Below are 24,560 nucleotides of genomic sequence, written 5' to 3' on the forward strand. Positions count from 1 at the left end.
AGTGACATACGAGAAGGGACAGCAGACTATTGATGCAAAGCAATGTGATGTGGCATGGCGATGCTATGATGAGTGGGGAGAATGGGTATGGTACTCGAGATGAAGAGTGCTAACATTACAGCGCAATGCCGAAGAGAACGAGATGCTCGATGACGAAGGCTGGGGGCCTGGGTGGAGAACACCGGTGACGACAGCGAGGCTTGACGCAGATCAACAGCCACGCGAAATAGGAGGGGTCGTTCAATGGAGACACCTACGACAAATGGCGATCGTGGTACAAGGGTTTACAACAGATTTCGAGCAAAGGATGCGTGGACGTACAGTTAAGCGAGCACGAAGGATGCTGTTCGAACTACAATGATGGCCTTTGGTGGCAGAAGAGGATGCACAAGTGGGAGATGTTGGGACCATACAAAACTACCCGATGACTGTGGCCAAGTTCAATTGCATATAGGAGTACGAGAATGGCATTTGAGCCGACACAAGATCGCGAAAGGAGCTCTGTATGGAGCCATGAATATAGGAGAAGGGTGGAGCTGACTAGGATGACAACGTTGGGCACAGCACATTCGAGGTGGCATGGGTTCATGCACTGAGCTCGAGCTGCTAGGATATGTGACGAAGTGTGGAACCACTTCCAACTTGCTACTTCAATCGGTTTCATGGCAGCTGCTGTAGCTTGGTTCAGTGCGCGACCACAGACAACTGAAGGGAAAGACAACATGGATTTGCAAGTGGAGTGCGAGCGCTTGAAGTTTCTACTCGTTTTCTTGATGTTTCACTTACAAGTTTGCTGTTCTAGGATAGACTACGAAGAGAGCGATGGCTTTAGTTTAGCATTCGATCACAACAGCTCCAGGCACGAAGACTCACTGGCAAAAGGAGATAGCTGTTGTATTGTGGAGACAAACCTTGACTGTGAAAGCTGCTTGAGGTCAATGGCGAATGAAGTTGGTGCCTACACCTGTCAGAGTCGAAGACCTATCTTCGAAGCAGGTTCGAGGATCTACAGACCTAAGGTGACAGCTTTTATTACAGTTGGAACATGTGCTACTTCAAGATGTTTTGTTTCTAGCAGTGAACAAGTAGTAAACGAAGGCAGGCAACTTGAAGTCACTCTGCAACACTTAGCACGAGGGCTTCAGCCCCCAGACGAAGTGCCAGACAAAGTATGAGGAGTCAAGCATGTGTGTACACAGAGAGTCCATGGTACGAGAATGAGAAGGGTGGCATAGAGGAAGTCCTGGTGAGTGTGTCGGTGTATAGTTTTTCCTTTGTTCGAGCTTTGGTTCGTGCAACATCGCTCAACTGAGTTGTGCCAGCCTTTGGGTGATTCTACCCACCCTAAGTTATAATTTTGAGTTCCGTTGTTTTTCTTGGTGCTAAGTCATCTTAAGGATGAGCAATGATCGAGAGCACATGCATATAAGGATAGTAAATACACCACTAAATGGGAGTCTTTTTCTTTAGGTACATATATGTATTTGAGATGCTTTGTAGAGGGCTGGAAGCTGTGCCTCAAAGAGCAGCAGCTGCTCTACTCTGCACTCAATTTATTACTCACTTGTTCATGTGCTCAGAGTTACCTCTGGGGTCATTCAGTTCAAGGAACTTGGGGGCTGTGGAGGTTTTGAGGGCAGAGAGGGTTGTGCTGTGAGGTCTGGAGTGGGTCTTGGCAAGGAAAGGGGTTGTGTTTGAGTAGTGTGAGGTTAGAGGGGTGAAGAGTTGTGTTTGAAGGGCACAAGAGTTTGAGGGTGAGGATGTTCATGTGAGGAGAAGAGCAACCAAGGATGGTCAAATTCTAAACCACCCCTTGGATATAGGGAATGAGTTCAAATTCCCTACAAGAAGTCATCTTGGTTGGAAGAAAATAGGGGTTGGGGGACTTGTGTTTTATTTCTTGCTTTTGTTTTCGTGTTTGTACCACTGGACTTAGTGGCAAGCAGCCATGTTGCTGACTAAGCATGTGTGCTGTGTTCATGCAAGTTCAGTTTACTATATGAGAAGTTCATGTCAGAGGCCCTGAGTAGCAGGGTGATTTTGTCTTGCATTTCAGCAAGTTTTTGAAGTTAGAATTATTACTTTGGGGAGTACACAAAGGGCCAGGAGGACTGGAAAGAGGTATTGGACAGACAGAGCTAAGTAGTCTTTCCAGTTTGCATTTTTACACTGTTACTACACTTCATTTCTCCAAAACAGGATCTCCCTTTTGGGTTGAGCACATACTTGCCCATTTACTGACTAATTTCTATTTCTAGGTATCTTCTATTACCTATTCCTACACTGCTACAATCTGTTGATTGATTGGGTACTGAGCAGTCTAACTTTCCAGACATCTACAGGAGGAATGCCAACCCTGTCAACACCCCCCACCACACTGGTCTTAACCAGTCTTCCCAAACCTGGTCTACCTGACCAACCCAACCCTGGCCCTGCACCATCTGTACCATCTGTTGACTCACTGGTTTGCACCCCCCTGAAAGCTCCCCCTATTGCCCTGATCAATGCAGCTGTGTATGTACATGCTTGCAAGCTAGAGGGGTCTACCCAATTCCAACTTCATCTACACCCACTGGACCCAGTCCTGGCCCAGTCTACTTCTACTGGTCCTCCACCAGACCTGGCCAGTGTACCAAAGGACTACCACAACTTTGCTGACATCTTTAGCAAAGCCAAGGCATCTACTCTCCCACCCCACCAGGAGTACAACCTTAAGATTGAACTGGAAGAGCATACTACACCACCTGTTGGAACTATCTACTCACTATCCCCAGTCAAGCTGCAAGCTCTCCAGGCTTTCATTGACAAAAACCTGACTACTGGTTTCATCCAGCCCACCTCTTCCCCCTATGCTGCACTGGTCCTCTTTGTAAAGAAGAAGGTTGGCTCACTCTGGTTATGTGTTGACTTCCAGGGCCTTAACAAGCTCACCAAGAAAGACCACTATCCTTTACCACTAATATCTGATCTACTAGACTCCCCTAGTCACACCAAAATCTACACTAAAATTGACTTGAGGCATGTGTACCACCTTGTCTGGATTGCACCCAGCAATGAATGGAAAACAGCCTTTAGAATGTGCTATGGGTCTTATGAGTGGCTGGTGATGCCTTTCAGTCTTACCAATGCCCTGGCTGCATTCCAGCAGTTCATCAATTCAATCTTTGCAGATATGCTAGATGTCTGCATCATTGTCTACCTTGACAACATCCTGATCTACTCCAGAGATGAGTCTTCTCACAAGCAGCACATCCAGGAGGTTCTTCACCAGCTCTGGTTGCATGGCCTGTATGCCAAACTGGAGAAGTGTGAATTCCACTTGGACTCTGTGGAATACCTGGGCTACCACTTGTCCCCAACTGGCCTTATCATGTCCTCAGAAAAAGTCAAAGCTATCTGTGACTGGCCTGAGCCCCAGAAGGTAAAGGACATTCAGTCCTTCCTGGGCTTCGCCAATTTCTATTGCCAGTTCATTTTCAACTACTTGGACATAGTGGTACCTCTAACCCAGTTGACACACAAAGGTGCTCCCTGGAATTTTTCTGAGGAGTGCCACCAGTTGTTCAATAAACTCAAACAGGCCTTCACTACTGCCCCAGTCCTAACTCATTTTTCCCTGGATGCTCCTATTACTGTCAAGACTGATGCATCTGATTATGCCATAGCCAGTATTCTGTCCATCACTGGTGGTGATGGTCAAATCTGGCTGGTCACATTCTACTCTCACACCCTGACAGCCCTGGAGCTAAATTATGACACCCATGATAAGGAACTACTCATGATCTTCAAGGCATTCCAGACATGGCAGCATTACTTAGAAGGCTCTGCAGTACCAGTTGATGTTGTCACTGATCACAAGAACCTGGAGTACTTCTCCACCTCGAAGGTATTAACCTGGCACCAGGCACACTGGTCTGAGTTTTTTGTCACAGTTCAAAATGGTTATCCAGTTCAGACCTGGTAAACTCAGTGCTAAGCCTGATGCCCTAACTAGACAATGGGATGTTTACCCCAAAGAGGGGGATAGCAACTACACCTGGGTCAACCCACAGAATCTCAGACTGGTCTTCATGCAGGAACAGCTAACCACCTCCCTGTGCACCACCTACCTTGAATACCTGGTCCTACATGCTGTTGCACTGATGGATGTGGAGAGGTTACACAATGATATCCTCTCAGCCCTACCCTCAGAGCCAGTCACCCAAGTCCAGTTCTCAGATACATCAGATTCCTGGTGGTCAGTTGATGACACTGGCTTCCTCTGCCTAGATGGAAGAATCTATGTACTGGACTCTAATGACCTTCACCTTCATGTCTTAAGGTTCAAACATGACCACCCCTTGTCTGGTCACTTTGGCCAAAATAGAACCTTAGAGCTCATCTGGTGTGAGTACACCTGGCCTGGCCTAAGGACATTCATGAAAGACTATGTCCAGTCTTGTACCACCTGTGCCTGGGCCAAGGTACCCCACCACTGGCCTTATGGCCTACTCAAACAACTCCCTGTGCAGAGGGGGATGGTCAGACAGAGCACACCAACCAGACCCTCAAACAATATCTCTGGGTCTACTGTAACTACCAACAGGATAACTGGGCTGAGTTACTACCATTGGCTGAGTTTGCTTACAACAATGCACCTAGCACTATGACTGGGGTATCACCCTAATATCTCAGTCTTCCCTGAGCATGATCTCACATCCAACCAGGCTCATGATTATGCAGTTGACTTAGATTCACTGCACCAATACCTTCATGAAGAAATGGCTCTCACCCAGCAATGCTACCAAGGACTAGCAGATACTAAGTGCATGCTGGCCCTGGACTTCAAAGTGGGCAACAGTGTCTATGTAAAAGCCAAGTATTTCTGGTTGACCCAGCCTGCCAAGAAGTTGAGTGAGGAGAACCTCAGGCCTTACCCCATAATAGCCTGGGCTGGCTCTCACTCATTCACCCTGCATTTACCAGACTCCATGCACACTGTACACCTGGTCTTCCACATATCCCAACTCAAACTGGCCATCCCAAATACCATACCCAACTGGACTCAACCTCCACCCCCACCAGTAGATATTGACAGCAACTTAGAATTCAAAGTAGCAGAAATACTCAATTTGAAGGTTGACTGGTGCAGGAAGTGTTGGTTGCAGTACTTGGTCCAGTGGACTGGTTATGAGGGAACTGATGAAGAAACTACCTGGGTATTAGCAACAGAGCTGGACAACATCTCAGAACTCATCCAAGAATATCATGACTGGTACCCAAACAAACCCAGCCCTTTCAAGAAATAACCTAGAACCAGTCTCAAATTTCTTTTCTCCTTATCCATTTCACTTGTCTCATAGTTACCATGTCTTTATTTCCCTTACTTTTCTTTTATTTGCTTTCTCTCATACTTTAGAACTGGAACCAGGTGGTGGCATTCATGAGTCATACAGAGAAGAACAACACTACTCTATGCATGCAGCATCAGACTTGGGACCCAGCAGAACTGGCACCAGTCTGGTCACCTGACTCAGACTGGGACTGGCTTTCCTCTTCTTCCCTCCTTGGCCCCTCCAGCTCTTCATCAAGCCCCTCAACATCCCTGTCTTCCTTGTCAGTGGTGTCCTGGTCTGAGGGCACATTTGGTGCCAAAAACTCGAAGTGTTCTTCAACATAGGTCTTGTAGGACTGGGCAAACTGGTAAAAGTTCCTTGAGACCTCCCGTTGGGCCACTGCTAGGCTGACCATGTTGTCAGCCACATGCTCCACTGCCTTAATCAGGCACTCCATCTGGTCGCCAGTGACAGGACTGGCCCCAGCCTCAGCACCAGTCTTCTTCATCAAAGGCCCCTCCTCCACATCATCTTCTTCATCACCTGCACCCTCAAGTACCTTAGCAGATGGGTGCCATGACCTCTTCTTCTCACCAGTGTGAGGGGACATCATGTCAGCCTTTCTCTTACCCTTGTCAACACCCAGGCCAGCTCCCTGACTGGTCTCACCCTCAACCAGCCACCAGCAGCACTCCTTGGGTTCATTGCACTGGTTACAAGCCATGTGCTTTTTCTTGCTGTCAGTGCTGTGCACACAGGTTGTGTTGGTCCAGGTGCATTGAAGGCAGCTGGTAGAGTGTTAGTCAAAGAGCACTGGTGATGACCATAATAAGACTTACTGAGGGTTCATCACCTCAATGTTAGAACTGGCCCCAGTTGAACTACCCACTAGGGCATCCACCTGCTGGCTCTGCTCTGCTTTCCAGGCTTCTTCAGCCTTGCCATGCAGCCTCTACTCTCTGTGCCTCTGCATCTGTGTGTGCTCTCTCCTCTTCAAGCCAGGCATGCTCCTGCCTCTCAGCCTCCAACTGGGCTTCCTCTTGTGCCTCTTGCATTCAGCCAGTTTTCCCCAGATGGCCTGCTCATTGTCATCACTGCCTACCTGCAGCTTGACACTCATTGCCTGGGTCAGGTTGGGCAAGAGGTCTTGGTCATATGGTGTTTGGGACCAGCGATTAGACATGTTGAAGTGAAGAACCAAACCTGAGGTGGACCAGCCTTAAGTCCACCAGTTTTCAAGGTCAGACACAAAATTTTCATTCTCAGCACTGTCCTCATTGGAGCCTTGTGGGCTTGGCTCCAAGAGGGGGATACTGTCATGACCATGTCCAGACCACTCTAGACTGGCTCTACCCCAGTCTCATCCAATCCTTGCCCTGGTCCCAGCCTTTACCCTTAGACCCAAAAATGTGTTAGCTCATGAGACACTGCTAGGCAGTGCCCAATTTAGTTGTCCACTCAGTTGGTACTGGGCCAGTGTAACACCTGGCCCAGCCACAAGTCCTGCCCTGGTCCCCAGTAAATCCTTTGTTCATAGTTTTGCTTGATAATATTCTTTGTAACATTACTTACCAATCAGTTTACCAATCATTGCTGTACTGGTGCAGACTGGTCTCCAGTGCCATGTTACACTTAGGTTACCTCTAGTATTTAAGCTGTAGGGTAATCTGTTTTAGCCTCAGTCTGAAATCAATCTAGTCTCATCTAACCCAGTCTCTCTAATCTCTGACTTCTGCCTCTCAACTGGACTACAGCCCACACAAGGGAATAGCACTGCACCCTCAGTTGCTAAGTCCAACAGTCCAACCTCCTAGTTCCTAGTCTACCCCCCTGACCCCAGACCAGACTCTGGACTGGCCTTGGACCAGTGAAGACCTGGACTTAACACTAGCTTCTTTCATGAGATATTTCAATTCTAATGTCAGTGCTGTCAGGCAAGGATGCAGCAGCAATTTTCATATTTTTCTCTCATGGCAAACTCATCTAAGCACAGCAGTATCAAACACATCTTCATTCCATGTACTAACCCCAGTGGACTGGGGTAGGTGTAGGTGTACATGCTCATTACACCCATTCCTTGCAAGCAATGGAACACCAAAGAGCCATTCAGTGTCTTGCAAAGATGACAGACTTTGTGCAGGTGGTCAACAGATTCAGATCTGGGGGGCTGGTGCATGTAAATGATCTTGTCATCAGTGAGTGTGCTGTTTAGATATGCTCCTTTGATGTTGATCTGATGGAGTTCCATGTCAGAGTGAGCAGCCACTGCAAGTATGATGCAGATGGATACACTGCCACTGGTGTAAATGTATCAAAGTAGTTGACCCCTTCAACCTGTGAGTAGCCTGGCTTTGTGTTGCATGACATTCCCTGTGGCATCCTTTTTGGCACAGAAAACCCACTTTGAACCTACTATGTATGTTGGTGCCAGGAGGTAAGTTAACAAGTTCCCAGGTGCCTGCTTCTTTAGCATATTTAACCCCTCTTTTATTCCTTCCTATCATGGCCAGTCAGGGCAATGATGGGCTTCAGCTAGTGATTTGGGCTCAAGTGCTTCTGTCTCAGCAGTGGTGTCATTCATGGCCATGGTGAGATTGATGTTGCAAAGAATGTCATCTGTGTCTTCTACAATGGATGCAAGCAAGGCTGCAGCTCCATCCCCCTCAGGTCTGGCATGGTCAACTCAGTCTTTGATGATGGTAGGAAGCTGTACTCCCCTTGGTATCTCAGGTATGCCTCTTCAATTTGTGCTCCCATTTCCAGCAAGTATCTCTGCAAGATGCTGACTAGGTTTTTGATTTTTTTTGGTGGGAGGGTCAGCTGGAGGTGGTGGAGACATGGGATGAACTGTAGGAATGTGTGGAGGCATTGAGACTTCTTTAGTCTTTTCAATGGGAGCTAGAGGATTAGAATTGCATTTGGTAAGTGGTTGTCTCCTTCCTCCCCCTTGCAAGGCGATGTCTCAGTTCAAGAGGGATTTTTCTCTTGACAGTGACTGATTTCTTGTTGGGCCAGTATGTGTGACAGCCATTGGGGCTATTGTCATTGATCCCAACCCATCAGCCTTCCACAACACATCCACCCAGCTTAGTTCCACCTTTAACTTGTACCCAGACATTCAAGCCCCACAGGTGGGCTTGACTGAGGTCTGGTTTCTTTCTTGCCACAGCTTTGAGGGGCATCCCACCATTGAGTGCTCTGGTTGGAGTCCTATTCTTCAACCAAACAGCATGATGTACTGCTTCACCCAATAGGGCATGAGGCAAACCATTCTTGTGCAACATGGTGTGGACTTTCTCCAGTAGGGTGTGGTTAAGGTGCTCAGTAATTCTGTTATGCTACAGCATGTTGTGTGTGGTGAGTTTTTGCTTTGTTCTGGCTGCTTTAAGGTACATCACAAAATCCTTTCCTAGATACTCACCACCTTGATTAGAGTGGAGGGTCTTCATGCAAGCATCATGCTGAGTGCAACACCAGGTCCTGAAATCCTTGTAGGCTGTAAAGGCTTCACTCTTCTGGTGAAGAAGATGAATATAAGTAAGTCACATTTTGTTGTTGGTGAAGGAAATGTAGTAACACTGTCCACTGAGAGTCTCTACAGGTGCAGGTCCCCAGATGTTGCTGTGTACTTCTTCAGGGAACTCATGAGCCCATTCTCTGATGTATTCCTTTGTGACAGGCTTCCTGGTTGTCTTCACATATACACAGGCTTTGCAGAAGGTCAGCTTATCTTTTGACAAGTCAAACTTCAAACCTGATACAAGTCCCTTCTCAGCTAGGCAACAAGTGACAGATGGAGAGAGTCAACACAAGGCTCTGAGGAGAAGAAAGAATAAATTGCCTTCTGACTTGACCTGTGCATGCCTTGCTGTGTCACAAGGTCACACAATTGGTAAATGCTACCTCCTGAGAGATTTCTTTGGTACTCTGTAGGAGATTAATAACTGTTATCTGCCTCAACATGCAACTGAAATTCCATATTAACATGCTGAATATTTTCAATTAAATCAGTGTTTTGTCTCCCAGAGAACAAGATAAGCTGGAAGAGAGATGGTGTCCAGCTGGCTATGGGCAGTATTGAGAATGATGGGTGATGCAAAAGGGGGAGAGAAGGTGAAAGTAAGAGAGAGGCATCTGTAGCCATCAATGCTATCACTGCTTGTCCTTGCTTAACCACCCCATCACATGCTGTCACATGATCTTATCTCATGGAATAAACCTCAGTCAGTCATGATATGTGCCACCTGACTTTTTATACTTGAGTATTCTGTGTCTTTTGTTGTTTTTTCTTGCAACAACACATTGATGACACACATTATAATGTTCTGTGGTAGAACAGGATAGTCCAAAATCCATGGTTTCCCTGACTGACTAGAGAAAGAGTAGCCTCTGATATCACCCCCACCACTCATGAATGTCCCCAGTCCACTTTTGAAAGTGAAAGAGCACAAGGCAGTTCATGCAAGAAATGGGGAGTTCAGCACTGTATTTGCAGTAGGCAGCAGTCTGACAATAACTGAACAGCTCAGAACCTTCACAACACCTCTACATATAACATGCTTACTTCACAGTTTATAATGCTCCATGGTGGAACAGGATATTGATATTTTATTACACTATTTATTTATCATGTTCTGTGGTACAGTTGTGGACAGACAAACACAATGATTTTGATTCTGGATTCCCATGACTTTTGGGGGGCAAACTAACACTTGATTCAGATGCTACAGGTGAAGATACATCAAAAAACAGTGGTCCAAAGTTTTTCCCATGACTTTTTAGGGTGGCCAAAATTTTGGTTAGATTGAATGTGGTACTTACAGTGTGGTAACATGTTATTGACCCTATATAAGGTAGGATTAAGAACCACTTCAATGAACATCATGGCTTTCTGTGAGAGCTGATGGACATCAGGACCCTTCTTGTATTCCTTGGGGCATCTGAGTGACTGCCTTCATTGGGCAGCACACTTTGCTTTTCTCAGAGGTAACCAAGTCTCACCAAGAGGGTCATCACCAGCACTAATGGCAAGGTTGATCAACTGAGCACCAAGATCAGCCTCACCAACACCCATGACTTGGAATGTGGCATCATCATGTTCAAGCTCATCCTCTGACTCACTCTCACTGGCTGTAAACTTCAAACTGTCAAGTACCTTGGTGTATTTCCACTCCAGTTCTTCATCTTCTGCCTCAGGGCTGGGAGCATGGGATCATGTTCTCATGCATTTGCTTGTGTGCTGATCCTTGTCAGATTTGGGTGTATCAGGGAATGATACATTGCCTGTTTCAACAACAGCTGAGCTCTGGTTATGCAGACCAGCCATGTTGCATGTTACAGTGGGTTTTCAAGGGCATTCCTGTGTCTAAGAGCAATTCACATGACCACAAACTCAGACTTGCTCAATTTTTTCTGCTTCTCACTAGTGTGACAGCTGTACCCTGACATTGCAATCATACTGTACTAGGCTAATGCTACTTATTCCGCTTTTTCCAGGATTTTTACAAATTCTTTGGGGGGCTGGCCACATTTTTGGGTCAAAATTTCAAAAACTTAGTATAACAAAAATTGGCTCATGCAGATTGCATTGTTATGTCCTAAATATGCCTAGTATACATTTGTAACACCCCTGGAATGTTGTGCCATATTGGCATAATTCAATGAGTAAAATTGTCATGTTTGTCTGTCCACAACTGTCAAACAGGATATTTTGTGCATGACAGACCCACCATGGTCCTCATTGGAAGAACTGGATAAGTCATTTTATCAGTGATACATTGTACTGTTTTATGTGTTTAATCTTTTATTTTAGGATATAATTGTGGAATCTGTAGATAGACCTCAGTATTCTGACAGGCTACTGAGGAACTAAGTGCACAGCAGAGCAGAACAGCAAGAGGCCTGATGATGCAGCTAGGGCAGAGATGCTGAAAGATTGGAAAAACAAGTCAAGCACACTAGAAGGGAGTGGTCAGCTTGTCACCTATGAAACAATGTCAAAGAGAGACAAACTTGGATCTGTGCACAAGGCAGTCATGCCCACAAATGAACCTAAACAGCTCAGAACCTTCATAACACCTCTACATATAACATGCCTACTTCACAGTTGTTCTGTGGTAGAACAGGATATTTTAATACATTATTTATTTATCATGTTTTCTGGGAGATAAGATACTGTAATTTGACCTAGTGTCATGACCATGACACTGACATAAGCCCCTAACACCTCCTCTGACCCTCCTGACACATCTCCACACCTCTCCAAGGTCCCCTGTCCATGTTCTGACCAACTCCACTCAACTCTGCCCTCAGGCTGGTCATGTGGAGGCCAGACTCTTGTCTGTGCCTCCTCCAAGGCCTTGGTCAGCCCAGTGGGCTGTTGGACTTGTGGCCCTGCATTCCAGATAGGGTTCCACCCCCATGTCAGTTTTTCTCCATTCTTCTGCTCCTTCAGTATTTACCCTCTCTCCCTCATTATAGTAGTTTCCTTGTCTCAGTTAAGGTCCCCATCATCCCTACCCTCTATCCCTTGTGTCAGAGGGACTGCTAACCTGTTATATGCTTATTGGTTTGTATTTTACACTGCACCACCCTTGACCTACATTGTATATAAGGCCATGTAGTACTCCAATGTAATCAGTACAAGTATCAAATAAAGTCCCCACTTCTGACTCCCTCTGAGTCCACTCCACTTCTGAAATATGAAGGTTGAGCTTGCACAAGGGGGCAGCACACTAGCTGAACCTGATGCCCTCTCATCTGACCTCCAACCTCCAACTCCAACCTCTGCCTCCAAAGCCCTCCTCCATACTTCTCCACTCACTCTTTGTTGAATATCTCACCACCCAGTGGTCAGATTCACTTTGAACTTTGACCACTGTACTCCACAGCCCAACCTGCTCCTACTCCACCCTAAGAGGAAGTCAGGGGTGCTGTGTGACCTTGACACCTAGAACATTTGGCATGCTCTCAGTACTATGTTCTTGTACATAAAAATTATAGTTTAGCATGTCATGTTTTTAGAGAAAACATTGAACTGCTGTTCTGTTTTTTTTTTCAGGTGAACACTGAAAGACTTGGCCAAATGTTTTTATTATTATCACATACAAAACATATATCATTTACTTTTGATGTTCTATGTAACATTACATGTTCTTCAATGATCAGTGTGTTTAAATTATTTTGTGGTAAATTATTTGATTAATGTATTGCATAACATGTAGAAAACAGTACTAATAATTTTTTTGGTGATTGTTTTTAGTTTTTGGTGGTGGGTCATGGTAATTGTTTTTCACCAATAAAACATTGGAAATCCACTGTGTCATGTTTTCTGTCAGAAAAACCTTTCAAAATTCAATATTATTGCCAGTTATTTTGGCAGAGAACATGAGATAAAACAAAGTATCTTTTCAAAGATTTTTTTCCCTATGTTTGTACAAAGAAAATTGTAAAATGCTTGCTGTGTCTATTCTGATATCCCCACTTTGGCCTTGGACTCAGACTAAAACCCATGCAAGGGAATAGTGCTGCACTCTCAGTTGCTAAGTCCAACCAGTCCACCCTCTGTACCTCTGCCTTCCCCCCTGATCCTGACCCTTCAGCCTCACACCTACATTGGTCTCTGGTCTGGTCTTGAACCCAGACACCCTGGACTTGACAGTTGTGATACATATACCATTTGAAAGGGGTGACCCCCAGCTTTCCAGAACACTAAGGTATGTACCAAACAAAGCCATACATGCCAAGATATACTGTATTCTTTCCAAAAGGTGCATTGCAATGCTTTTGTCCCTGACTGGTGAAATAGTGAAAAGTTACCTTTTTGATGGTATTGGGGGCATGAGGGATGGGAAAATATGATTACATAATAAAACACATGATCTTCCATATGATTTGTCAGCATATAAACAATGACAAACAGTGAACTTTGTACCATTAAACCACCTCTTTTACTGTTAAGTCCAGTTTGCCACTGGTCACAAAGCTGGTCCAGAGTCTGGTCAGGGGTCAGGAGGGTATGAGTTACCAGATGGTAGGACTAATTGGACTTAGTGACTGAGAGGCAGCACAATTCCCTTGTGTGGGCCATAGTCCAGTTAAGAGACAGAAAACAGAGGAGGACTGGGTTAGATGAGACTAGATTGATTTCAGACTGAGGCTAAACAAATCTTCCTATGGCTTAAATACTGAAGGTAAACTAAATGTAACATAGCACTGGAGACTGGTTGCACTGGTACAGCAGTGATTAGAAAACAGATTGGTAAGTACAATGTTACAAAGAATATTATCAAGCAAAGTAAGAACAAGGGTTTACCAGGAACTGGGGCAGGACCAGTGACCAACTGGGTATCATGCTGGTCTGGCCTCAACTGAGTGAACAGCTCAACTGGGCACTGCCTTGCAGTGCTTCATGAGCTAACATGTTTCTGGGTTGAAGTGTCAAGGCCAGGACTGAGGTAGGGGCAGGAGCAAGACCAGATGAGACCAGGGTAGGACAGGTCTAGGGTGGTCTGGGCATGGTCATAACAGTATCCCCCTCTTGGAGCCAAGCCCATGAGGCTCCAATGAGGACAGTTCTGGGAATGAAATTTTGGTGTCTGACCTTGAATACTGGTGAACTTAAGACCAGTTCAACTCCAGGTTGGTTCCCCACTTCAACATGTCTATTCACTGGTACAGAACACCATATGATCAAGACCTGCTGCCTGACCTGACCCAGGCAATGAGTGTCAAACTGCAGGTGTCATGATCATGCATGCATCCTAAGTCCTCACTCACTCTACACCCCTTTCTGCTGGTCATTCACTCACTCTGCACCAACTCTGCCTGCCCCCTGACATTTACAAGTCATCTCTGCTCTGACTGCTGTCAGACTTGTACTGCTCTCCTACTGGACTGAACAGGACCATTCTCTGAGGGGTCATGTGACTACCTTCAGACTCCTCCCTGACAGCTTGCAGTCAGGTACTCTGCAGCACACACACCACATGGTCCAGCACCTGGACTGTTTCCTTTTCTGGATGTTCTATGTTACCCATTTGTATGTCCTCTGTCTACCCTTTGTTTGTCATCTAGGAAGTTTTACTTGAAATTTTACAAGTCTCCATATGTCAGTTCCAATTCTGGTTACTGTACCTCCATAGTAGTATAAAAGCATGTATCATACTCCAATGTTCCTCAGTATGAATATCAACTTAGTTCCTACTCCCTCTGTCTCTGTCTTCTGCCTGTTGGAGTTACCTCTGACTGTCCATCTGTACTCCCCCTCTGAAATATGAGGGCTGAGATCATGCAAGGGGGTAGCACACAAGCTAAACCCAATGCCCTCACTTTGCCCTCCACTTTCCTTCCAGCAATGTCAACTCTGTTTCATTTTATGTTACTCTGTTGGATTCTTCATGTTTGCTGGTATTAGGACACAACTGGCTCACCTGCTTCAATCCATTGATTGACTGGGTACTGGGCAGTATATCATTCAAACCATCATTACAGGGAATGCTGACACCCCAGGTGCCTTCGTCACCTTCCACTGCACACTCTGCTCTGGATCTGACACCCCCTGCTCTGTCTGCAGTTCCATCTGCACCTCCAACAGACTCACCACACTCTGCTCTGCTCATCTCACTCATCAATGCTGCTGCATATGTCAGAGCCTGTGCTCTCCCTGGCTCTAGACAGTTCCACTTACAGCTCTCCACTGATGATGTGAAGCTTCATGCATCCTCCGCTTCCTCTCCACCTCCTGACCTCTCCTCAGTCCCTCCTGAGTATCACAAGTTTGCCAACATCTTTAATAAAGACAAGGCTATTGAACTTCTGCCACACCACTTGTTTGATCTCAAGATCAACCTTGAGGAAGGAGCTTCTCTGCCCATTGGCATGATCTACTCTCTGTCTCCACCAGAGCTTGAAGCTCTCCACACCTTGGCTATGGTTTCATCAAGCAGTCCACCTCTGCTCATGGTGCCCCTGTCCTCTTTGTAAAGGAGAAGGATGGTTCACTCCACCTCTGCATAGACTATTGAGGACTCAATAAAATCATGAAAAAGGATCACTATCTGCTGCCACTCATCTCCAACCTACTCAACTCCCCAAGCCATGCTAAAGTCTACACCAAGATCAACCTCCACCATGCCTATCATCTAGTCTGCATCGCAGATGGGGATGAATGGAAAACAGCTTTCTGCACTTGTTATGGTTCTTATGAGTGGTGGGTAATGCCATTCAGTCTGACTAACATGCCTGCAGCTTTCCAGTGATTTGTTAATAGCATCTTTGCAGACATTCTCAATGTCTGCATCATGGTATACCTTGATGACATCCTAGTTTATTTGCAGGATGTGGAGTTGCACTGTGAACATGTGAAAGAGGTACTCTGCTGCCTTTGAAAGCATGGTCTTTATGCCAAGCCAGAGAAGTGCAAGTTTCACTCCAACTCCATTGAGTACCTCAGTTATGTTCTTTCTCCCTCCAGTCTCACCATGTCCACTGAGAAGGTTCAGGCAGTCCACAACTGGCCTGAGCCACAGAAGATGTGAGACATCCAATCTTTCCTTGGCTTCACAAACTTCTACAGATGATTCATTAATAACTACTCTGACATCATCATTCTGCTCACTTGCCTCACATGAAAGGGTGCTCCTTGGAACTTTTCTGAGGAGTGTTGCTCTGCCTTCCTCTGCCTGAAGGATGCCTTCAGCTCTGCTCCTGTCCTCACACACTGGGTTCCTGATGCTCTGCTTACAGTTGAAACCGATGCCTCTGACTATGCCATTGCTGGCATTTTGTTGATCACCTGCTCTGATGGTGAACTCCACCCAGTCACTTTCTACTCTCAACTATGATACCCATGACAAGGAGCTGTTGGCTATCTTCAAGGCCTTCCACCATTGGCAGCATTACCTAGAAGGTTCTGCCTTACCTGTTGATGTGGTGACAGACCACAAAAACCTTGAGTATTTCTCCACCTCTAAGGTCCTCACTTGTTGACAGGCCTGCTGGTTGGAGTACCTTTCACAGTTTAACCTTTCCATCTGCTTCTGACCTGGCTGCCTGGGAGCCAAACCTGACACACTTACATGATGTTGGGATGTCTACCCAAAAGGGGGGGATAGGGACTACATGCAGGTAAATCCTCACAATCTCCACCCTATGTTTACACAGGAGCAACTCATGTCATCCCTCCATACCACTACCCTTGTGGCACCCATGCTCCATGCCACCATGGTCTTCAATGTTGAGTGCTTGCATTCCAACATCATCTCTGCCCTACCATCTGACCCTGTCTCCACCAGCCATCTTCCAACTCTGACTGAGCCTTGGTGGTCCCTGGACTCCGATGGTCTACTCTGCCTTGATGGTCACATCTTTGTCCCTGACATTGATGACCTCTGCCTTCGAGTGCTTCAGTTCAAGCATGACCATCCTCTAGCAGGCCATTTCAGGCAAAACTGCACCCTAGAACTTGTCTGCAGGGACTATGTGTGGCCTAACCTCTGCTCTGACATGAAAGAATATGTCAGGTCCTGCACCACCTGTGGACGGAGCAAAACTCCACATCACCACCCTTATGGTCTACTGAAGCAACTCCCCATCCCAGAGAGACCTTGGAACTCCATCTCCATGGACTTCATCGAACACCTCCCCAACTCCAATGGCTACTCTGCCATACTCATGGTAGTGGACCACCTCTCAAAGCAAGCAGTGTTCATCCCCACCCATGACTCTGTCACCTCTGCTGAACTCACTAAGCTCTTCCTTACCCATGTCTTCTCCAAGCACAGAGTGCCAGCTAATGTCACCTCTGACAGAGGTCCTGAGTTTGTCTCACACTTCTTCTGCTCTCTAGGAAAGGCCCTTGATATGTGTCTTCACTTCACTTCAGGTTACCACCCAGAAAGTGATGGCCAGACTGAGTGAATGAACCAGACCCTTGAGCAGTACCTTCATGTCTACTGCAACTACCAACAAGACAACTGGGCTGAGCTGCTACCTCTAGTGGAGTTTGCTTTCAACAACACACCAAGTGCAACAACTGGAGTTTCTCCCTTCTTTGCTAACAAGGGATACCACCCAAACCTGTCTGTGGTCCCTGACCAAGACTTCACCTCTCCAAGGGCTCATGACTATGTCATTGAACTCTCCACCCTTCATGACTTCCTCTGCTCCAAAATGTCTGCCACTCAGCAGTGCTACCAGGGTCCAGCAGATGCCAGACACATACCTCTGCCTGAGTTTAAGGTTGGAGAACAAGCCTACATCAAAGCCAAGTACTTCCACTCCACTCATCCTTTGGAGAAACTCTCTGAAAAGTACTTAGGTCCATTCACCATCTTGGCCAGGCCAGGTATGCACTCCATCACCCTTAAGCTCCCTGATTCTATGCACTTGGTACATCCAGTCTTCCATGTCTCACAACTGGAAGCTGCAGCAGCTAACCCTTTCCCAAACTGACAACAACCTCTGCCTCCACCAGTGGATGTCAATGGTGACCTTGAGTATGAGGTATTGGAGATACTCAACTCTAAGGTGGACCACTGTCACTGCCACTGTCAACTCTTGTACCTAGTCCACTGGGCTGGTTATGAGAACACTGACGAAGAAACCTCTTGGTTGCTTGCAACTGAGCTAGGTCACACTTCCAACATAGTCTCTGCTTTCTATGAACAATATCTGCACAAACCTGGCCCATATCAACCTCCACCATAGTACTCCACCCATACAACCTTCCTCCATGGGCCAACTCTGCCCCTCACCAAACTACCTTAAGTACCTTAGAGTTTTCTCCACTTATCCATTTCACTTCTCAGAATCACAAACAAGGTCACAAGTCTATTTCATAGGTGTACAAACTAAAAAACAAAAAGACAAAAAAAAAAAAAAAAGAAAACTACCCTACTCTTCCATCACTTGTTCTCTGCCACCTTCCTGCTCTCCTCTGACTTCTTCCTCCTCCTTGTTGTCCCCCTCCTTGTTGTCCCCCTCCACACCTTCATCCACTTCCTTGTTCCTGTCCTCTGCTGCCTCCAACTGAGGCCTTTTCCAACTGCTGCCTGTGCACTCAAGCTCAGCCATCCTGGCCTCTCATGCATCCTCCCTCCTTCTCATCTCTGCCCACTCTGCCCAGGCACAGTATAGCACCCACTCTTTGGCTGTCTGCTCTGCAGCTGCCACCATCCACTCTGCTGTGTCTGCCATCCTCTCAAAGGCCAGTGCAGCAGTCTCATGTGCTTTGGCCTGCTTCTCCATGGCCTGCAGCTGCCACTGCCACTGCCACTCCACCCACCACATGTGGACTCTTGCACCTGAGGGACCCTCAAGCAGGGTCGCTGGTTTGTCCTTCTCTCCACCTGCCTCCCACTTGTCATCTGCCTCTTCCATCTCTGTCACTTTCTCCTTTCCCTTCCCTTGCATCCTCTTCTTCTTCTCCCCTCAGGAGCTCCCTGTCCCTGCTCTCTTCTGTGAAGGCCCCACCACTGCCTCTTCACACATCCAGCTGCATGTCTTCTTCTTGTTGTGGCAGGGCATGCAGGCCCTGGTCTTACCTTGCCCCAGCTCACACTGCCCCACCATCAGACTTGCTATACAGTGAGTGCAGGGGGCTCTCCTGGTCACAGTAACCACCACTGAGGCCCCAGGGACCTTCTGGGCAGTGTTAACATCATACACTGCCCTGCTTAACCTGAAATAAAATAAGGTCAAAAACAAAAAACAAAAAAAACAAAAAAAACAAAAAAAATGGGGGGTATAAGTCAGCTCCACCTGATTCACAGTAGTCTGCTACTCACCTCTGCACAGCCTCATCCTGCCAAGCCTGGGCCCTCTGCCTCTGTCTTTCTGCCTCCTCCTCTGCTGCCTTCTTCCTTTGAGCCTCCTCTTCCTCCTCCACTCTCTTCCTCTGCTCCACCTCCAGTCTCTCCTCCTCTGCCTTCTGCCTCTTGGCCTCCTCATGCTTGGCCTTGTGCTCTGCCTTGTGCTCTTTCTCCCTCTGCTCAGCCTCCTCTCATCAGCACACCTTCTCCATGGACTTCTCTCACTCAGTGTCAGCGGAGTCATTGGTCAGGATGACCAGCCCTTCATCCACAACTTGGGAATAGCTGCAGACATGACCAGGGGTTGGTTGGGGGGTTTTGCTCTGGTGCTGGGAGGACATGATGATGGGGAGAAAGGATGAAGGTTTGGTATCCTAACATGTGTTTTTAAGTGGTTCATCAGACTCTGATGGAGCTCTGCTGCAGCTAAAGCCATTATCCTTGAGGCATCAAAATGGTTTCAAATGATCAACTCATGCTGATCTCATCATGTACATGCAGCCTTCAGGGGTTCAGGCCCTAAGGGGGGGGCACTGTCATGATCATGTGTGCATCCTAAGTCCTCACTCACCCTGCACCCCTTTCCACCAGTCATTCACTCACTCCACACCAACTCTGCCCACCCCCTGATGTTTATGAGTCATCTCCACTCCAACTGCTGTTGGACTTGTACTGCTCTCCTACCAGACCGAATGGACCATTCTCTGAGGGGTCATGTGACTACCTTCAGACTCCTCCCTGACAGCTTGCAGTCAGGTACTCCACAGCACATGCACCACATGGTCCAGCACCTGGACTGTTTCCTTTTCTGGATGTTCTATGTTACCCATTTGTATGTCCTCTGTCTACCCTTCATTCATCATCTAGGAAGTTTTACTTGAAATTTTACAAGTCTCCATATGTCAGTTCCAATTCTGGTTACTGTACCTCTGTAGTAGTATAAAAGCATGTATCATACTCCACCATTCCTCAGTATGAATATCAACTTAGTTCCTACTCCCTCTGTCTCCATCTTCTGCCTGTCAGAGTTACCTCTGACTGTCCATCTGTACTCCCCCTCTGAAATACAAGGGCTGAGATCATGCAAGGGGGCAGCACATGAGCTAAACCCAATGCCCTCACTTTGCTCCACCCTTACCTCAGTGGACTTCATTCCTGCTAACACTCTGCCAGTCAGAGTTCTGCTCTTTCCATCGGACTTGCTTCTGAACCTCTCCCTGGGCCTCATCCAGTGTCAGAGTTGGTCGGAGTAGGCCCAGACTTGACAGCAGGTCAGTAGTGATGACAATGAGCAGGCCATCTGGGGCAAGCAAGGCAAAGGCTCAAGAGGAAGCCTGGTTGCAAGTGGAGAGACAGGAGCAAGCCCAGCTCAAGGAAGAGAGGGTGAGACAGGAGGCTGAGGCTGCATGCAAGGCCAAAGCACATAGTGTAGTCACACTTAGTCACAACTCATGGATAGCCTGTGTGCCAGAACACCATTACTCATGTAGAGCCCAGGGTGGGCCTGTCAAAATAGTTTAGCCATAACACATGAACAGGCCTGTGGGCCCAGAGTGACAGTAACAAATCAGCAGGCTAGTGAGTGGGTGATTGCAACAAATGGGCAGGCCTGTGTGGGGTAAGGATAACAACATATACATAGATGGGCTCATGACTACAGGGTTGTACTACTTCACTGTAAGATATAGATGTGCCCATGCCTGGTATTGCAGATGATGGAACAATATATGGATGGGCCCATATACATTATGATCTACCTTGTCACAACATAAAGACAGGCTCATCCCTGCTATCATGGATGATGGCACAATGATGCTGGGTCCACTGTAGGGTTTGTTACACTGATGGAAGGATTGCAACTCACCCATTGGTTCCAACAGTGCCAATGTGGTAACCTTGGAATCCCTCAACAATGGCTCTCCATTGACACCTGTTCCACACAATGCAGCCAAGATCTGAGTGAGCCACTCATCCTGCTTCCACAGGGGGGTATGGAACACTGATTGAAGGATTGCAACTCACCTGTTGGTGCCAATTGTGTAGGTGTGGTATCCCTGGAATCTGCTCAACAGTGGCTTTCTGTTGACCAGTTCTGTGAAATGTGGCCAAGATCTGAGTGAGCTGCTCATCCTGCTTTGACTGGGGGAATGGAACACTGATTGAAGGATTGCGACTCACATGTGGGTTCCAATTGTGCAGATGCTGTATCCATGGAATCTGCTCAACAATGGCTTTCCATGGACACTGGTTCTATGCAATCTGGCCAAGATCCAAGTGAGCTGCTCATCCTGCTTCCACTGGGAGGTATGGAACACTGATTGAAGGAGTGAAACTCACCTGTTGGTTCCAATGGTGTGGATGCAGTATCCTTGGAATCTGCTGATATAGATGTACCATATTCTTTCTAGAAGGTGCATTGCAACACTTGTGTTCCTGACTGGTGAAATAGTGAAAAGTCACCTTTTGATGGTATTGAGGACATGAGGGATGGGAAAATATGATTACATAATAAACCATATGATCTTCCAGATAATTTGTCAGCATGTAAACAATGGACAAACATTGAATTTGTACTATTAAACCTCCCTCTTTTACCACAACTTATGAAATCATCTCTCTGGCTCATATGGTCATTTTCTCAGGGAAATATTATCAAATACTGGTGGCCACTACTGTACCATCAGTCCCTTAAAAAACCTGCTGTCAGTCATTCCCTGGACTGTTTCCCTACCCATGGCTGATGTGTTCTGGGACTAACCAGTACTTGGAAGGCTGAGAATGTCATGGAGGTCAATATGGCACTTCAGAACATGATGGACAAACTAACCCCCTCTTAACCAATATATTTCTGGGCACAGAGACACTTGGATGGAAGTTGGGGTGAGACAAAATCTCCTTGTGCTCCAAGCACTATAAGAGGGTTTACTAGATCTTGCTCTGATCTGATCTGTGGATGACTGGGGAAGGGTTGTGCAGTCACATGTGACCAAAGGCAATATTCAGGGTCAGATGGAAGCACAGGATTCTGCTCCATCACACCTCAGTAGCATATCCTTTCAATGACACCCAAGGGTAAAGAGGATTGTGTCTCACCCTGACTTCCATACAAGTGTCTCTGTGCCAGAAATACATTGGTTAAGAGGGGATTAGTTTGTCCATCATGTTCTGAAGTGCCATATTGACCTCCATGACATTCTCAGCCTTCCAAGTACTGGTTAGTCCCAGAACACATCAGCCATGGGTAGGGAAACAGTCCAGGGAATGACTGACAGCAGGTTTTTTAAGGGACTGATGGTCCTGAGAGCATGTTATACTGATGGTACAGTAGTGGCCACCAGTATTTGATAATATTTCCCTGAGAAAATGACCATGTGAGCCAGAGAGATGATTTCATGAGTTGTGGTAAAAGAGGGAGGTTTAATAGTACAAATTCAATGTTTGTCATTGTTTACATGCTGACAAATTATCTGGAAGATCATATGGTATATCTATATCTTGACATGTATGGCTTTGTTTGGTATATACCTTAGTGTTCTGGAAAGCTGGGAGACACCCCTTTCCAATGGTATATGTATCACAACTCCCCTGGCAAAATTGCCTGAGTTACATACATCATCAACAATGCACATATTGCAAACATTGCAACAGTTTTGTCCCTCACTGTACCTTCTGGGGCTTGGGCCAGTCACAGATGGCTTTTGACCTTTTCTGAAGACATAGTAAGGCTGGTTGGAGACAAGTGGTAACCCAAATATTCCACCAAGTCTGAGTGGAATTTGCACTTCTCCAGTTTGGCATATAGGCCATGCAACTGGAGCCAGCAAAGGACCTCCTGGACAATGCTGCTTATGAGAGGATCCATCTCCAGAATAGATCAGGATGTTGTCAAGGTAGACAATGATGCAGACATCTAACATATCTGCAAAGATTGAATTGACAAACTGCTGGAAGGTGGCCAGTGCATTGGTAAGACTGAAGGGCATCACCAACCACTCATATGACCCATAGCATGTTCTGAAGGCTGTTTTCCACTCATCACTGGGAGCAATCCAGATGAGGTGGTATGTGTGCCTCAGGTCAATCTTGGTGCATATTTTGGCATGGCTAGGTGAGTTGAGGAGGTCTGAGATTAGTGGTAGGGGATACCAGTCCTTGTTGGTGAGCTTGTTGAGGCCCCAGAAGTCAACACATAACCAGAGTGAATTGTCCTTCTTCTTTATGAAGAGGACCAGTGCAGAATAGGGGAAAGAGGTGGGCCAGATGAAACCAGTAGTCAGGTTTTCATCAATGAAGGCCCAGAGAGCTTGCAGCTTGACCAGGGATAGCAAGTAGATGGTTCCTATGGGTGGTGTAGTTCCCTCTTCCAGTTCAATCTTAAGGTCATACTCCCAGTGTGGTGGGAGAGTAGATGCCTTGGCTTTGCTAAAGACATCAGCAAAGTTGTCATAGTCCTCTGGTACACCAGCCATGTCTGGTGGAGGGCCAGTAGAGGCAGACTGGGCTGAGACCAGGTCCAGTGGGCACAGATGAAGCTGGAATTGGGTAGATCCCTCTAGCTTACAGGCACATACATACAGTGACTCACAAAATTGTCCCAATGTTTGCATGTTTTTCATTAATCATGGTGTAGCAAGTGAACTATCATCATTGAGTCCAAGGTGTTGGTGGATGGATCAAAGCAGCTGGTCATGGCTCTCTGATGACCCATATTACATAATATCTGAATAGAAACTGATGATGGAATATCCAAATGAAAATGAGAGCTCATTGTGACAATTATGTAACTTTGTGATATACTGGGGATGTAGTCCTTGGGAACATATATAAAACATGGTGAGATGCTCACCAATGCTTACATAATGTATCACATGGTCTACTGAATGATTTGTCAACAAACAAACAATGCCAAACAGTGATTTTGCACCACTAAGCCTCCTTGCTTTAACACAAGTTAAGAAATCACCATTCTGGCTCATCAGGGACTTTCCCTCAGGGAAACCTCAGCAAATGCTGGGGTACACTATAGTATAATCAATAGAATATGCTATCAGCACCATTGATCTCTTCAGAAACCTGCTGGCAGTCATCTCCTGCACTGTTTCCCCACCAATGCCCCATGTATCCTGGAACTAATCAGTACTGTGAGAGCTGAGAATGATGTGGAGGTCCAATCTGGCATTCATTCTATCATAAACAAACCAATCACCCATTAACTAGTGCATTTCTGTGAAGGGGAAACTGGTATGGAGGTCAGGGGGAAGCTAAACCCTCTCTCACTCCAGGTACCATGGGAAGGATATGCTACTGAGCTGCCAGGTTGCACATTCCTGGCCTTCTATCTGGCACTGGATATTTCCCTTAGTCTTATATGACCAAATAACTCCTTCCCAGTGATCCCCAGTTCAGCTCAGAGTACAGTCTGGCCAACCCTCCC

The 24,560-nt window shown here is 46.5% G+C and overlaps 2 protein-coding genes across 2 annotated transcripts; one reads left to right on the plus strand and one right to left on the minus strand.

The window, feature by feature from the left end:
• Positions 1-537: 537 nt before the first annotated feature.
• Positions 538-1,502, plus strand: F5J12DRAFT_371831 (uncharacterized protein). Its single transcript, XM_051739081.1, has 2 exons — positions 538-1,246; positions 1,471-1,502. Exon 1 carries the CDS (start codon positions 663-665, stop codon positions 1,173-1,175), a length of 513 nt encoding a protein of 170 aa, XP_051603324.1. The 5' UTR covers positions 538-662; the 3' UTR covers positions 1,176-1,246; positions 1,471-1,502.
• Positions 1,503-10,269: 8,767 nt separating this feature from the next.
• Positions 10,270-10,763, minus strand: F5J12DRAFT_779998 (uncharacterized protein; the record flags this gene model as incomplete). Its single annotated transcript, XM_051742450.1, has 2 exons — positions 10,270-10,513; positions 10,696-10,763. 2 exons carry the CDS (start codon positions 10,761-10,763, stop codon positions 10,270-10,272), a joined length of 312 nt encoding a protein of 103 aa, XP_051603325.1.
• Positions 10,764-24,560: the final 13,797 nt, after the last annotated feature.

This window comes from Pisolithus orientalis (genome assembly GCF_024613125.1).
Source record: "Pisolithus orientalis strain OTSU chromosome Unknown F5J12scaffold_4, whole genome shotgun sequence".
NCBI lineage: Eukaryota > Fungi > Basidiomycota > Agaricomycetes > Boletales > Pisolithaceae > Pisolithus > Pisolithus orientalis.

Coding starts and splice junctions, on each gene's coding strand:
- F5J12DRAFT_371831 (XM_051739081.1), top strand. CDS start 663: ATGGCAGCTGCTGTAGCTTGGTTCAGTGCGCGACCACAGACAACTGAA.